Source organism: Ahaetulla prasina, chromosome 7 (assembly GCF_028640845.1).
Source record: "Ahaetulla prasina isolate Xishuangbanna chromosome 7, ASM2864084v1, whole genome shotgun sequence".
Lineage (NCBI taxonomy): Eukaryota > Metazoa > Chordata > Lepidosauria > Squamata > Colubridae > Ahaetulla > Ahaetulla prasina.
The window spans coordinates 7,514,127-7,527,994 of record NC_080545.1 but is presented as its reverse complement, the minus strand read 5'-3'; the positions used below and the strand labels follow the sequence as shown (position 1 = coordinate 7,527,994).

The 13,868-nt window shown below is 41.1% G+C and overlaps 1 protein-coding gene across 1 annotated transcript in view; it reads right to left on the bottom strand.

The window, feature by feature from the left end:
- Nucleotides 1-8,970: 8,970 nt before the first annotated feature.
- SLC26A3 (solute carrier family 26 member 3) overlaps nucleotides 8,971-13,868 on the bottom strand; it is a 36,536-nt gene continuing 31,638 nt past the window's right edge. The window contains exons 17-20 of the mRNA XM_058190488.1: nucleotides 12,424-12,478; nucleotides 10,218-10,366; nucleotides 9,134-9,199; nucleotides 8,971-8,976 (exon numbers count right to left, since the gene is read on the bottom strand). Of these exons, the coding sequence (XP_058046471.1) occupies nucleotides 8,971-8,976; nucleotides 9,134-9,199; nucleotides 10,218-10,366; nucleotides 12,424-12,478 (276 nt within the window). The remainder of the gene's footprint in view (nucleotides 8,977-9,133; nucleotides 9,200-10,217; nucleotides 10,367-12,423; nucleotides 12,479-13,868) is intronic.

Here is a 13,868-nt window from a genome sequence, read left to right as displayed (position 1 = left end):
GTAAAGAAGAACGATATGCTTTTCTTATTATTCTAAGCAAGGGGTTGGACTAGAACAGGGGTCTCCAACCTTGGCAACTTTTAAGACTTGTGGACTTCAACTCCCAGAATTCTGGGAGTTGAAGTCCACAAGTCTTAAAGTTGCCAAGGTTGGAGACCCCTGGACTAGAAGACCTCCGAGGTCTTGTTTATTTCTGTTATTTTCTATTCCTTCAAACCGGAAAAAAAATTTGAGATTTTTCTAAGGAGAAAGCTTTGATCGTTTCTGACAATAATAGCAACGTGTAGTTAAAGCAGTCTTGCATTGGCCCAACGCATGTTGAAAACCTCCGTATTTATATTTCATAAAGCATCGAAGCAACATGTTCTATACAAACACCTCGGTTATTTTAGGTTTTACAGTTTATTAGACCAGTGCAAGTCAAGTAGGAGTGCTAAAGCAGACAGAAAAACCTGGAGTTAGTATCTATAGATTAACAGCTGCGAGTCAAACCAGCCGTGAATTACAGCACATTTATAATCTAATTTGATTAATGGGGTCACAAAAATTCATGTATCAAAGCGCTGTTGATGTTATCTAGATGGGTAAACGAAACATCTGCAAGAAAACCAACCTCCGAGAGCACGAAGGACCTCCTCTCCATACTCCCTTCTAGCATTGATGATGTTACCTAGTTGGGTAACGAAACAGCTGCAAGAAAACCACCAAGGACCCCACAGTTATTTTCTCGACACTCCCTTCTAGCATTGATGATGTTCGCTAGTTGGGTCATGAAGCGTCTGCAAGAAAACCACCAAGCTCAGAGAGCACCAAAGACTCTACTACTCAAACCCTGAACTACAAATCATCTTTATTGGTAAAGTGTAGAATTGCTATCTTGGGAAACTTGTGATTTTTTTTTTTTTTAATTTGCATTTATATCCCGCCCTTCTCCGAAGACTCAGGGCGGCTTACACTATGTCAAGCAATAGTCTTCATCCATTTGTATATTATATACAAAGTCAACTTTTATTGCCCCCCAACAATCTGGGTCCTCATTTTACCTACCTTATAAAGGATGGAAGGCTGAGTCAACCTTGGGCCTGGTGGGGCTTGAACCTGCAGTAGTTGCAAGCAGCTGCTGTTAATAACAGACTGCCTTACCAGTCTGATCCACAGAGGCCCTTATAATGATGTATAAGATTGCCCTGTAAATATATGAGGAGTTAGTAGGATCGCTTGTTCCAACTCACATGTGTATCTGTTTTAAGTACTAGTTGCTGGGAGACATTTAGGAATAAGGAACACACTGTTCAAGCGCACACACATATAACGCAGCATATTCTTTTAAAAACATGAAATACACTTATGCAAATTGCATTAAACATCAAGTGTATCAAAGACAGGTATCGGTTGTGGCTGGATTTGATTCATTTCTGGATAGCCAACCAGTTTGCTACAATGTGAGAAGTGTGGCAAATTCAACCATGTCAATTTTTAGATTTCCAAGCATAATTCGGATTTTAAAACTACAGGAATGAGGTAAACACTAGGAATCTCAATTCAAACTCCATTGGACAGCGACTTCTCTTTTTATCCATCACCGGCTACTCCTAACATTAAAATCCTGTTGAGTTTTTCTCTTTGGGTCTAAGAACCATCGCTGTGGCTAAATTATGCCAAGCAATAATCTATAAAAAACCTTTTTTAATCAATCGCCAACCAGGCCTAACATTAAAAACGCCGATTGTAGTTGTAAGTTGAGGACTACAGATAAAGCCTTTTCTTTATTCTTTAAAAAGAACACTTTCATGGAAGGAATATTTACACAATAAAATAGAAAGTATTGGGGAAAAAATGCAGCCTGTAAATAATTTACAACATAGAAATGTACAATCTTCAACCTATAAATGGAATTATTTACATATACCGTATACAAATCTGTATAGCGTATGAACATACAATAAAATTGATATTTAATTTTTTGGTACTGCATACATCAGTTCTCTTTGAGATCAGGATTTTCATATAATATGCTATATACATGTTTTTATACATGTACAGTTGGGTTAAGTGCTTCCTTTTTTTTAAAAAAAATCTATTTTTATTTTATTCAAAAAAAGGTAAAATACAAAACACCAATATTTTTTTCTTTGGGAAGAAACGAAGAAAAACAAACCGAACGAGAGTTTTTAAAAACGTTAAATAGCAAAAATGATTGTCTAGGGTGCTGAAGCATCCGTGGAAGGGATAAAATATGCCGGAAGTCAGGCATGGCGTGTAGTTGAAGTCCCGCCTTCTTTTGTACATACGTGTATATCTATGTGACTCGTGTGCCTGCAGGAGAGAGAAACCTTCACCTCTGACATCACTCAATGTGGAGTCTCATTGGAGAACCAACATGTCTCTCCTTTTCTTAACCTTTTAACTTTCCGGTGTGGATCTTCACCAATCGTCTCTTTTTAAAATTTCGTTTCTATTGATTCCTGTGGAAACGAAACAAACAAACGTTTGTGTTTTATTTAGGAAGTAAAGTAACAGCAAGCCACTTTCATACCACTGCCTCCCAAAGAGATTGTAGCTGAGCGGGTCATCAGAAGCTGTCACCAAAAGTGGAATTGGATCCAGAAAAAACAACAACATACAGTCCTTGACTTACAACAGTTCATTTAGTGACTGTTCGAAGTTACGAGGACTCAGGAAAAAGTGACTTAGGATTCCTTTTCACACTTAATGACCGTTGCAGCACCCCCATAGTCATGTGATCAGAATAGAATAGAATAGAATAGAATAGAACAGAATAGAATAGAATAGAATAGAATAGAATTTTATTGGCCAAGTGTGATTGGACACACAAGGAATTTGTCTTGGTGCATATGCTCTCAGTGTACATAAAAGAAAAGATACGTTCATCAAGGTACAACATTTACAACACAATTGATGATAATATATCAATATAAATCATAAGGATTGCCAGCAACAAGTTATAGTCATACAGTCATAAGTGGAAAGAGATTGGTGATGGGAACTATGAAACGATTAATTAAATTAATTAAATTAAATTAATTACTGCAGATTCAGTAAATAGTCTGACAGTGTTGAGGGAATTATTTGTTTAGCAGAGTGATGGCCTTCGGGAAAAAACTGTTCTTGTGTCTAGTTGTTCTGGTGTGCAGTGCTCTATAGCGTCGTTTTGAGGGTAGGAGTTGAAACAGTTTATGTCCAGGATGCGAGGGATCTGCAAATATTTTCACGGCCCTCTTCTTGATTCGTGCAGTATACAGGTCCTCAATGGAAGGCAAGTTGGTAGCAATTATTTTTTCCAAAGAGGAAGCCTACAGAATAAATTCTGTAGAATAGATAGAATAAATAGAATAAATAGAATAGAATAGAATTCTTTATTGGCCAAGTGTAATTGGACACACAAGGAATTTATCTTTGGTGCAGATGCTCTCATTGTACATAAAAGAAAAGATACATTCGTCAAGAATCATAAGGTACAACACTTAATGATAGTCATTGGGAACAAATAAGCAATCAAATCATATTGGGAAACAGTCAGTATAAATCTTAAGGATACCAGCAACAAGGTTACAGTAATGCAGACTTAAGTGGAAGGAGATGAGTGATGGGAACGATGAGAAGATTAATAGTAGTGCAGATTTAGTAAATAGTTTGATAGTGTTGAGGGAATTATTTGTTTAGCAGAGTGATGGCGTTTGGGGAAAAACTGTCTTTGTGTCTAGTTGTTCTGGTGTGCAGTGCTCTATAGCGTCGTTTTGAGGGTAGGAGTTGAAACAGTTTATGTCCAGGATGCGAGGGATCTGCAAATATTTTCACGGCCCTCTTCTTGATTCGTGCAGTATACAGGTCCTCAATGGAAGGCAGGTTGGTAGCCATTGTTTTTTCTGCAGTTCTAACGATCCTCTGAAGTCTGCGTCTGTCTTGTTGGGTTGCAGAACCAAACCAGACAGTTATAGAGGTGCAGATGACAGACTCAGTAATTCCTCTGTAGAACTGGATCAGCAGCTCCTTGGGCAGTTTGAGTTTTCTGAGTTGGCGCAGAAAGAACATTCTTTGTTGAGCTTTTTTGATGACGTTTTTGATGTTAGCTGTCCATTTTAGGTCTTGCGATATGGTAGAATCTAGAAATGTGAAGGTCTCTACTGCTGATACTGTGCTGTCTAGTATTGTGAGAGGTGGAAGTATGGAAGGGTTTCAGATGCTTGGCAACTGATTCGCATTTATGACGATTGCAGAGTCCCGGGGTCGTGTGATCCCCCTCTTGCAACCATCTGACAGGCAAAGCCAAAGGGGTAGCCCGATTCACTTAACAGCCGTGTTACTAACTTAACAACTGCAGTGATTCACTTAACAACTGCGGCAAGGGAGGTCATGAAATGGAGCATATAACTCACTTAACAGCTGTCTTGCTTAGCAACAACTCAGTTGTGGACATAAGTGGTGGATTGCCTGTATTTAACAATGAGGAATAGGGCATTTGCACCAGGATGTTCCAAATGGAAAGTCTTAACTGGGATGACAATGAAGATGCTTATAAGGAAGAAATGAAGACTCTGGTGGACTGGAGCAATAAAAGTAATCCGGTTCTAAATGTTAATAAAACAAAGGAGATCATCATAGATTTTCGAAAGAGCCTGCATGGTCATACTCCACTCAGTATCAAGGATGCAGCCGTGGAGGTGGTCAACAGTATTAAGTATCTGGGGATGCAGATAACTTAACAATCTGAACTGGTCTCTCCACACATCATCCTTAGTGAAGCGTGCAAACCAGCACCTGCATTTCCTGTGTCAGATGAGAAAACCATATCTTTCTCCTTCTGTCCTGGCCACTTTTTACTAAAACGATGACGGAGAGCGTTTTAACAAACTGCACCCCTGTTTGGGTTGGTGGCTGCGGTGCCTCAGATAGAAAGCCCTTACAGAGAGTGGTGAGGACAGCAGAGAAGATTATAGGAAGCTCGCTTCCCGTTATTCAAGATACCGCTGACAAGTGCTATGCACTAGAGACCCCACACACACACTTTACGGTCTGTTTCTGTTGCTCCCCTCTGGGAGGAGGTTTTGAAGTATTTCTAGCAGGACTACGAGATTCTGTATCAGCTTTGTTCCCCATGGCATCCGTTTGGTAAACTCGCAAGATTCGTTTTTCTTACCATGTACATGTATAGATCCTAACTAGACTGTGTTGTTTTTCTGTGTCATATAATTTATGTGGGTATATACCTATTTATTTATTTATTTATTTATTTATTTATTTATTTATTTATTTATTTATTTATTTATTTATTTATACATGTTTATTATGTAGTATATATTGGAGGTGGTGAGCCGGTGTTGTAGTATATATTGGAGGTGGTGAGCGGAGCTGGCAACGGAATCGGACAGCGATGAGGCTGAGGTGAGGCCAGGGCCATCGGGAAGTGAGGTGCGGACTCCAGAGCCTCCAGAGGCTGATAGTAGTGAGGCTAAGGAACAGGAGGAGCCTGTTCCTAATGCACGCATGAGAAGAGCTGCTAGAAGCCAAGAGCAGCTCAAGCAAAGAGGACGACTCAGGAGTAGGGCCAAGAGATGATTGGCCCCTCCCATAAGACTTAAAACAGACCAGCAACGGTGTTTGGGCTTTGCCGGAAAACAACGTTGGTAGATTATCATCTATTGTCCACAACCCCCAACCTACTAACACCCAAAACTAGGTATGCACGCCCCTTACCTCTTCAACACCAATCATATCAGATCTCAAATGCAAATTGATAAATGCAAGAAGCATAGTCAACAAATTACCTGAATTTATCCTCTTATTAAACAGTGGCACATTTGATATCATTTTTGTTTGCGAAACATGGCTGAATTCATCCCTTCCTGACTCCATTATCTCAAACAAAGAATATCAAGTCTATCGATCAGATCGGGAAAACCGAAGAGGTGGTGGAGTGGCTATCTTTTACAAAAAGACACTGAATCTAAAAATATCCAAGTAGCACATAAACTCCTTCCTGAAACCATCGTATGCGACCTATCCCTTGACACTACTCTTCGATTCTTACTATGCTACAGAGCCCCCGACTATGACATTACCCACGCAAATATGCTAACCTCAATGCTAACATGGACTACCTCTTGCCCATACCCTCTTATCTTCCTTGGTGACTTAAATCTACCTCTCATTAACTGGACAACCAATGAATGTTCAACTGACCCAATCCATACTACACTATACAACGCTGTTACAAACCTAGGTCTTGAACAACTTGTAACTAACAATACAAGACTCAACAACTGCCTTGACCTCATCTTCTGCAACAATCCAAACTCAATTTACGGTATACAAATTAAAGAACCTTTTTCAAACAGTGACCACTGCATGATTGATTTTCGTCTCAATATACGTCCATACTTAATTCGTCATAACACCAGAACTCCCAACTACAACTTCAAGAAAGCCAATTACGACCTTATAAACAACGATCTTTCACTTCTGAACTGGCAAAATCTGTTTGCAACCTGCATAACCGCTGATGACCTCTATAGAATCTTCCTACTTGAAATCAATAGAGTCATTAAATTATATGTACCACGAATGACTACCATGTCCAAGAAAACAAACTACCCATATCAATAAAAAGCTTCAATCAAAAAAATCCCTCTGAAAAAGAAACAAAAAAGGCTATGTTACAAACTTCAGAAACCGTTACAGAAACATATGCAACCAAATTAAAACTGAATGCACAAATTACCACACCAAGCAAGAAGAAAACCTTCTACGCACAAATTCCAATCGTGCCTTTTATAATTTTGTCAACAGTAAACTTAAAGATTCAAGATCCATCCCACCACTAAAAGATTCTAACAACAAAGAATGCAATGACGAAACAGTCAAAGCAAACCTCTTCAACATTTTCTTTGGCTCAGTTTTTGTTAACTCCGATAACACATATCCAACATTCCACAAACGAACCAGCAATGACTATGATGATTTAACTCATATAGATTTCACAGAAGACAACGTTGGTAAAGCTCTTCACAACTTAAAACCATCGCTTTCTATTGGACCTGATGGTCTATGTGCATATTTCTTAAAAAAACTTTCCATTAATATAGCTGAACCCCTAAGTATTATCTTTGATAAAGCTTTCACTACCAGTTCTCTTCCCAAACTTTGGTCACTAGCCACAGTCATCCCGTCTTCAAAAGGAGACCCCAGCTTAGTCGAAAACTACAGACCGATCTCCCTTTGCTCGTCACCTGCAAAGTCATGGAATCTATCATCAATCAATCCATTACCTCACACTTAGAAACTAACAACCTACTCTCCAACAAACAATTTGGTTTCAGGAAAAAGTTATCATGTAACTTACAACTTCTCCACTGCAAAAACATATGGACTTCAAATCTAGATCAAGGCAAATCAATAGATGCAATCTACATAGACTTCTGCAAAGCTTTTGACTCAGTAGTACGATAAACTTCTCCTTAAACTAACATCCTATGGCATCTCAGGACCCCTCCACAAATGGATATCTGCTTTTCTGTCTAACAGACAACAAGTGGTCAAAATTGGCAATGCTTTATCAAATCCTGTTCCTGTCAAGAGTGGCGTTCCTCAAGGCAGCGTCCTTGGACCAACACTCTTTATTCTATACATTAATGATCTTTGTGACCATATCTCAAGTAATTGTGTTCTCTTTGCTGACGATGTCAAACTATTTAACACCACAGACAACACTTCTATCATTCAAAACGACCTTGACCATCTAACTGCTTGGTCTAAAATTGGCAGCTCAAATTTCAACCAGCAAATGCTCAGTCTTACATATAGGAAAAAGAACTCTAAAACTAAGTACATACTAGATGGACATTACCTTACAGACGACCCCATCCCGTTAAAGACCTTGGAGTTTTCATGTCAAATGATCTAAGTGCCAAAGCCCACTGCAACTACATAGCAAAAAAGCTCTAAGAGTTGTAAACCTAATTTTGCGTAGCTTCTTTTCCAAAACACAACACTACTAACCAGAGCATATAAAACATTTGCTAGACCAATTCTAGAATACAGCTCACCTGTTTGGAACCCTCACCACATCTCTGACATCAATACAATTGAACGTGTCCAGAAATATTTTACAAGAAGAGTTCTCCATTCCTCTGAAAACAACAAAATACCTTATCCCACCAGACTTGAAATCCTAGGCTTAGAAAACTTGGAACTCCGTCGCCTTCGACAAGACCTAAGTTTAACTCACAGAATCATCTATTGTAATGTCCTTCCTGTCAAAGACTACTTCAGCTTTAATTGCAATAATACAAGGGCAACCAATAGATTTAAACTTAATGTAAACCGCTTTAATCTAGATTGCAGAAAATACGACTTCTGCAACAGAATCATCAGTGCTTGGAATACTTTACCTGACTCTGTGGTCTCTTCCCATAATCCTAACAGCTTTAACCAAAAACTTTCTACTATTGACCTCACCCCATTCCTAAGAGGACCATAAGGGGCGTGCATAAGCGCACAAACGTGCCTACCGTTCCTGTCCTATTGTTTTTCTTTTCTTCTTCCTATATATGTTTATATGTGTATATACTATATAATCTTTTTGTATGATGTTGTGACAAAATAAATAAATAAAAATAGATTCGTCTTCTGCTTCGTCTACGTCTTGCATTTATTTTTGTATCTGTGACTTATGAACATTTGCCAAAGAAAGGCCTTTGGCAGTTTGCCTAATTGGACCAAGGTTGCGATAGAACTGAGGAATTTGTGTTGGGAGAAATTTGCTTTAATTTAGTTGAACTACCCTGGGAATGAAGTAATTCTCAGCTGTTCAAATAAAGTTTGTTTTTTCACTGACTGAGTTTCCTACTACCTACTTGGGCCTGGGTCACAACAGATGTATGCAACAAAATTTTATTTTAATGTTTATTTAATTAGTGTAACATTCAAAGTGACAACGAAGTTATTCTAAGTCTAAGTCTGAGGAAAGTATTTGTAATTAGAAGCACTTCCGGTCTGCTTTCCTCCCCATCAAAATTCAAACCCCTCTCAGGCTTTCGGGGAGAGCTACATTCAAGAGTCTCTCATAGGGTCATTAATTTATTGATGATATTCAAGATGGAGAAGAGAGCCTTACCATTGGGTCCCGACTCCGCAATCCTCCACTCGTGTTAATTATATAGTGATTGTTGTTTTGATTATCCTGTAATGGAATAAATGTTCAGCTGTTAACGATGGGTTCACTCGTTTTAATTTTTTTTAAAAAATCCCTTGTTGATTTATAGCTAGTTCATCCTAAGGCGATCTTAGTTGGACTACCTATGTTTACCGACTACATTACATGAAGTCCTTGGTCCCTAAATTATGGTCGAAAATGTTTTAGATCGTTTAGAGCAGGGGTCTCCAACCTTGGTCACTTTAAGACTTGTGGACTTCAACTCCCAAAGTTCCTCAGCCAGCAAAGCTGGCTGAGGAATTCTGGGAGTTGAAGTCCACAAGTCTTAAAGTGACCAAGGTTGGAGACCCCTGGTTTAGAGCGGCCCCCATGGTCACCTGATTAAAATTCGGAGGTTTGGCAACTGATTCATATTTATGACCATTGCTGTGTCCCAAGGTCGTGTGATTACGGCCTTCTGACAAGCAAAGTCAATGGGGAAGCCAGATTTGCTTAACAACCAGGTTACTAATTGTCAACGTCAGTGATTCACTTAACGGTGGCATGAAAGGCTGTAAAATGGGGCAAAGGTAAATGTCTTTATGGTAATCTATGTCTTGCTCAGTTGTGGTCATAAGTCCAGGAGTACCTGTAAAATTTTGGAAGTCTAAGGGGACAACAGAAACCCCAATATAGCAATAGCACTTGGACGTATATACCGCTTCACAGTGCTTTACGGCCGTCTCTAAGCGGTTTACAGAGTCAGCCTCTTGCCCCCAACAATCTGGGTCCTCATTTGACCCACTTCGAAAGGAAGGAAGGCTGAGTCAACCTTGAGCCTGGTGAGATTCGAACTGCCAAATGGCAGTCAGCAGAAGTCGCCTGCAGTACTGCCTTCTAACCACTGCGCCACCCTGGCTCAGTAAGTTCTTATCATCACGATACTTCTTGGTTGCAAAGGTCCAGTCATCCTTAAATGACGTTTTTGCTCTCATTTTCCCACTACGCATGATTTTAAATTCTGCTTTTGAAATATATACCGTATGAATCAATGTACAGGCCTCACCGTAATGGCTTTGAGTTTTGATGAGTGGATGATCGCATCCTTCTTCATCAAAATATATAAAATGGCGTCGTGAATGGTCAGAAAAAATATGGACGGCTTAATTTCCTCATCGAAAAATCCACATCTCTGTAGCTTCTCCAGGAGACCATCTTTTTTTGAGGGGGGAGGGGTTGTAGATTGTCGGGGGGGGGGAAGGGAAGAGGAAAGAAAGGTGGAAGAGGAAGAGAGAGAGATACCGAATTACAAGCCTGGAAAATGATTCAGCTAATTCTTAAATGCTCCAGGTGCTCCTTGACCATCGGTGAAATCCAATTTTTTTTACTACCAGTTCTGTGGGCGTGGCTTGGTGGGCGTGGCTTGGTGGGTGTGGCAGGGGAAGGATACTGCAAAATCTTCCTTCCCTCCCCACTCCTGAGGGAAAGATATTACAAAATCTCCATTCCCACCCCACTCTTGGGGCAAGGAAACTTCAAAATCTCCATTCCCACCCCACTCTGGGGCCAGCCAGAAGGTGGTATTTGCCAGTTCTCTGAACTACTCAAAATTTCCGCTACCGGTTCTCCAGAACCTGTCAGAACCTGATGGATTTCACCCCTATCCTTCGCATACAGCCATTCATTTAACGGCCACTGGAATTTACAAACGGCACTGAAAAAAGCGACTTATGACCAGAGATGGTATTCAGCCGGTTCATAGCGGTTCAGGCATGTTTTCAAGGCCAGGTGCATGCGCGGAAGCCGCGCAAGCAAAGTGCATGCACGGAAGGCTAGGCGCATGCACAAAATGAGCGTGTGCGAAGTGAGCGCGCATTTGCTCACGGGGCGAACCGGTTGTAAGAATATTGGAAACCCACTGCTGCTTATGACTGTTTTTCACACTTATGGCCAGTCCAGCATCTCCACGGTCATGCGTTCAAAATTCAGATGCTTGGCAACTGACTCAGGGGTGAAATCTAAAAATTTTCCCTACGGTTCTGTGGGCGTGGTTTAATTGGTGGGCGTGGCTTGGTGGTCAGGTGACTGAATGGGCATGGCCAATAATAATAAATAATAAAAATAATAAAGTATACAGAACTTGGGAGTGCACTGGTCTACTTTCTTTAAAAATAGAGGCACCGGTCTACTAATTGCCGTTTTTTTTGGGAGCGCACCGGTCTACCTTCTTTAAAAATAGAGGCACCGGTCTACTAATTGCCTTTTCTTTGGGAGCGCACAGGTCTACCTTCTTTAAAAATAGAGGCACCAGTCTACTAATTGCCTTTTCTTTGGGAGCGCACCGGTCTACCTTCTTTAAATATAGAGGCACCGGTCTACTAGCTGCCTACAGCGCTGATCAGCTGTAGTGCGGCCCTTTGAAGCGCCCGCGGCAGTCATTTAAGGCCGTTTGCAGCTATATCACCACCGAGAGCTTCAGGGACAGAGAAGTGGAACAGCGAGGTGTGGGCGTTGGGGGGGAGGGCAGGGATTTTTGCTACCGGTTCTCCGAACTACCTGCCCCCATCATTACCGGATCGCGTGATCCGGTCCGAACTGGGAGCATTTCACCCCTTGAAGTGACTCATATTAATGACAGTTGCAGTGTCCCCGGGTCACGTGATCCCCTTTTGCGACCGTCTGATAAGGGGGAAGGTGGATTCATTTAACAACTGTGTTACAACTAGGGCAAGAAAGGTCATAAAATGGCCTAAAACTCACTTAACAACCGATCTATTTAGGAAGGGACATTTTGTACTCAAATTTGAGTATCTGTATCATATAATTTGTTCCACATATTTACTTTTGGATTCAGTATCTCATTTGCAGGAATGCCTTAATTTACTATTTTTTAAAGCAGCTTTTTAAACACACACACACACACACACACACACACACACACACACACACACACACACACAGAGAGAGAGAGTATATTGTTTTACATAGGCATCTGTATCATCTCCTATTAACCATAATCCCATAATCCCTTGTGAGGTAGAGTCTGGGCAATTGAATGGAGCTGAGTGTTTACTGGCCGGATGCTCTTCCCGTCCCCAGTGCGGAGTTATATTCGGCAGATATATTCTCAACGTGAGAGAAAAATCTGCCTCTACCTAGGATCGAACTCACAGCCTCCCGATCGTGAGGCGAGAGCTCCACCTCTAGGCCACCGTACCATTCGTGTGGGCATCTGTATGGAGGTCGCAAAGTCAAATAAGAAAGAGCCTTACCATATGCGCCCACAATATAGACTTCAACGTCAACCCGGATGAATTCTCTCAAGGTCTGTAAAAAAGAGGAATGGGTGATATTTAACTCTAGGCAGACAAAGGCGTGTACAATAATTTAGAATTCGATAATAACCTGGCATCATCACTATATAAATATAACAACAACAACAACAACAACAACAACTCAGAATACAATAACTTCAAGAAGTAACCTTCCAAGGCCAAAAAGGATGGATTTGGAGTTTCATAGTAGGACAAATTCTGCATGCTGAAATGCCACTGTATATGGCAGGAGTCAGCAATCCGCAGCTCTGGACCTACATGTGGCTCTTTCACCCCTCTGCTATGGCTCCATCGCTCAAAATACATGTCACAACAGCCAATGTTGTAAGTTTTGTTTCTTTATGATCTCTATGAACTGGAATGAGTTTTTTACGTGTGAGGCGATGGATTCTGCATAGGGCTGTAGTTGTTTGGCGAGAAATTTGGCTAGGTTTTGTAGAGGTGAGCCTCTGGAGCTGACTATGGGTCTGAGTGGGGTTCCTTCTTTGTGTATCTTTGGGAGACCATAGAGCTTAAGGCATCTGGATGATTTCTCTTTGGGAATGATTCTTTGTTGGATTTCTTCGCTGATGGGGGAGGCTTTTATTTTGGATCTAGTGGTTTTTTCTAGGTAGGTGGTGGGGTCTGTGTTTAGGGGCTTGTATACAGGGTCTTGGAGTAGGTTGGTTAATTTGGTTTGGTAGTCAGATGTGTTCATAACCACCGTGGCGTTGCCCTTGTCTGCTGGTAGGATTATTATGCTGGTGTCTTTTTTCAGGTTAAGTAGTGCTGTCTGTTCCTCTTTGGGTAAGTTGCTTATTGACAAACGAGTCCCTAACACGAGGAATGACACCAGACCCACACTCACGAGGTCCACACAAGATGTCATCACCACTCATCCACCCAGAAAGCAGATCCAAACCCACACTGATCATGAAGCACGACCAAGGACCAGGAGCCAGACCGCAGCTGCAACATTAGCCATTTCAAACCCCTCCAATCCATACATACAGCAGACAGACACCCACTATGAAGATGTAGCACGACCACAAACACGAAGCCAAACAACAGCAATGCAGCTCACCAGCTCAAATCTCCCTGCAACTCAGACTAATCTGAGCACAACCAAGCCCCCACCCAAACAGGACACACCCCCAGCCAATCAGAGCACAAAAAAACCCCATTCAATCAGAGCACAGCCAAGCTCCCACCCAATCAGTTCAAACCCCCACTAGCAGTTAAAAAGGAAGAAACAGCTGCAATCCCACATTGCTCCCAGAAGCACGAAGCTGAAGCCTGAAGATGACGAATGAGACTTCGTCGAAACGTCGCCAAGACACTTCCAATTTTACGCGGGAGAAAACCCAAATAACCAAAGACCTACATACACACACACACACACA